Source organism: Cebidichthys violaceus, unplaced genomic scaffold, assembly GCF_023349555.1.
Source record: "Cebidichthys violaceus isolate CVI_PGR_0920_01 unplaced genomic scaffold, fCebVio1.0.p SCAF_84, whole genome shotgun sequence".
Taxonomy (NCBI): domain Eukaryota; kingdom Metazoa; phylum Chordata; class Actinopteri; order Perciformes; family Stichaeidae; genus Cebidichthys; species Cebidichthys violaceus.
This window is the reverse complement of record NW_027176969.1, coordinates 772937-774246: the sequence shown is the minus strand read 5'-3', so window position 1 is coordinate 774246 and position 1310 is coordinate 772937. Positions and strand designations below refer to the sequence as shown.

Here is a 1310-nt window from a genome sequence, read left to right as displayed (position 1 = left end):
TTTATCTGCTTTTTTTTTTCCTCTTTGGCTCACATCCTCTTGTTCTCCCTGCACTCAAGTGCTCAAATTACTCCGAGCTGTACTTCAGAGTGCTGTTTTCAGGTCATTGCTTTCTCCATTGCTCAGGTTTTCGAGGGTAAACCGTCTACTCGTGTTTGCCTGGTTACCTTGTGAGAAAAGATGCTCTTTTCTCACAAGGTAACCAGGCTCTTTTCGTCGCTCAAGAGCTCAAAGGACTCTTCTCTCTCTCCTCTCCGTCGGCCTCTGATGCCCGCCGTTGTCGACGTGTAGCGTATTTGCGGACGCGTCTGAAAATGAACCTCATTCACAGACGGTATGGATTCTTTTGACTTCTTTACGCTCCTCTCCGTCATTTTCCAGGCCCTGCACCAGCTGTACTATGATCCCAATATAGAAAACAAGAATCTGGCCCAGAAGTGGCTCATGCAGGCTCAGGTCTCGCCTCAAGCCTGGCAGTTCTGCTGGAACCTCCTGAGCCCAGATAAGGTATCGTGTACACACACACACACACACACACACACACACACACACACTAAAAAAGCATTTTGCGTCATTTTTATTGGCCTCCGAATGGTCGTTCAAAACATCAAAAGCACTCAATAATATTGCCGTGAATTGTCGACACAACATCGATCCCGTCGTCTCTCGCAGGTGCCAGAGATCCAGTACTTCGGCGCCAGCGCGCTTCACACCAAGATCTCTCGCTACTGGTCCGACATCCCCACAGACCAGTACGAGTCTCTGAAGACCCAGCTGTTCTCCCAGATCGCCTGCTTCTCCTCCGGCTCCAAGATGGTGCTCACCCGGCTCTGCGTGGCCCTGGCCTCGCTGGCGCTCAACACCATGCCGGAGGCCTGGCCCGGCGCCGTGGCCGAGATGGTGCGGGTGTTCCAGGAGGAGGGGGGAGGGGTGGACGGGCGGGCGCGCTGCCTGGCGCTGCTGGAGCTGCTCACCGTCCTGCCGAGGAGTTCCAGACCAGCCGCCTGCCGCAGTACAGAAAAGGGACAGGTACGTCTGCATGCGGCACCGGTTTTTTATTTTGTATTCATTTGTTCATCAGAAGGTATCAAACCTCAAATACCTTTTTGAGAACTTACTGAAATGCGTCTCTAGAAAACCTTAAACTGAGCCACCGGAGGAACTCGATACAGTAGCGGTCTGACCCTCCTTCTCCTCTCTCCTCCCCCCCCTTTAGGTTCGGGGCGCCCTGGCCGGGAGTGGGGGTCGGTGGGTCCGTTACTGCAGCAGCTGCTGCGGCGGACGGACAGCCCCGGGGCGGTGAAGGCTCG

General features: G+C 54.6%; 1 protein-coding gene across 1 annotated transcript in view; it reads left to right on the top strand.

Moving 5' to 3' along the window:
• Nucleotides 1–190: 190 nt before the first annotated feature.
• LOC137866462 (importin-13-like) overlaps nucleotides 191–1310 on the top strand; it is a 20319-nt gene continuing 19199 nt past the window's right edge. Inside the window, 4 exon segments of the mRNA XM_068702392.1 lie at nucleotides 191–507; nucleotides 673–982; nucleotides 985–1029; nucleotides 1217–1310. The exon segment at nucleotides 1217–1310 is cut by the window's right edge and continues 159 nt beyond it. Coding sequence (XP_068558493.1) covers nucleotides 337–507; nucleotides 673–982; nucleotides 985–1029; nucleotides 1217–1310 — 620 coding nt within the window. The 5' untranslated portion in view covers nucleotides 191–336.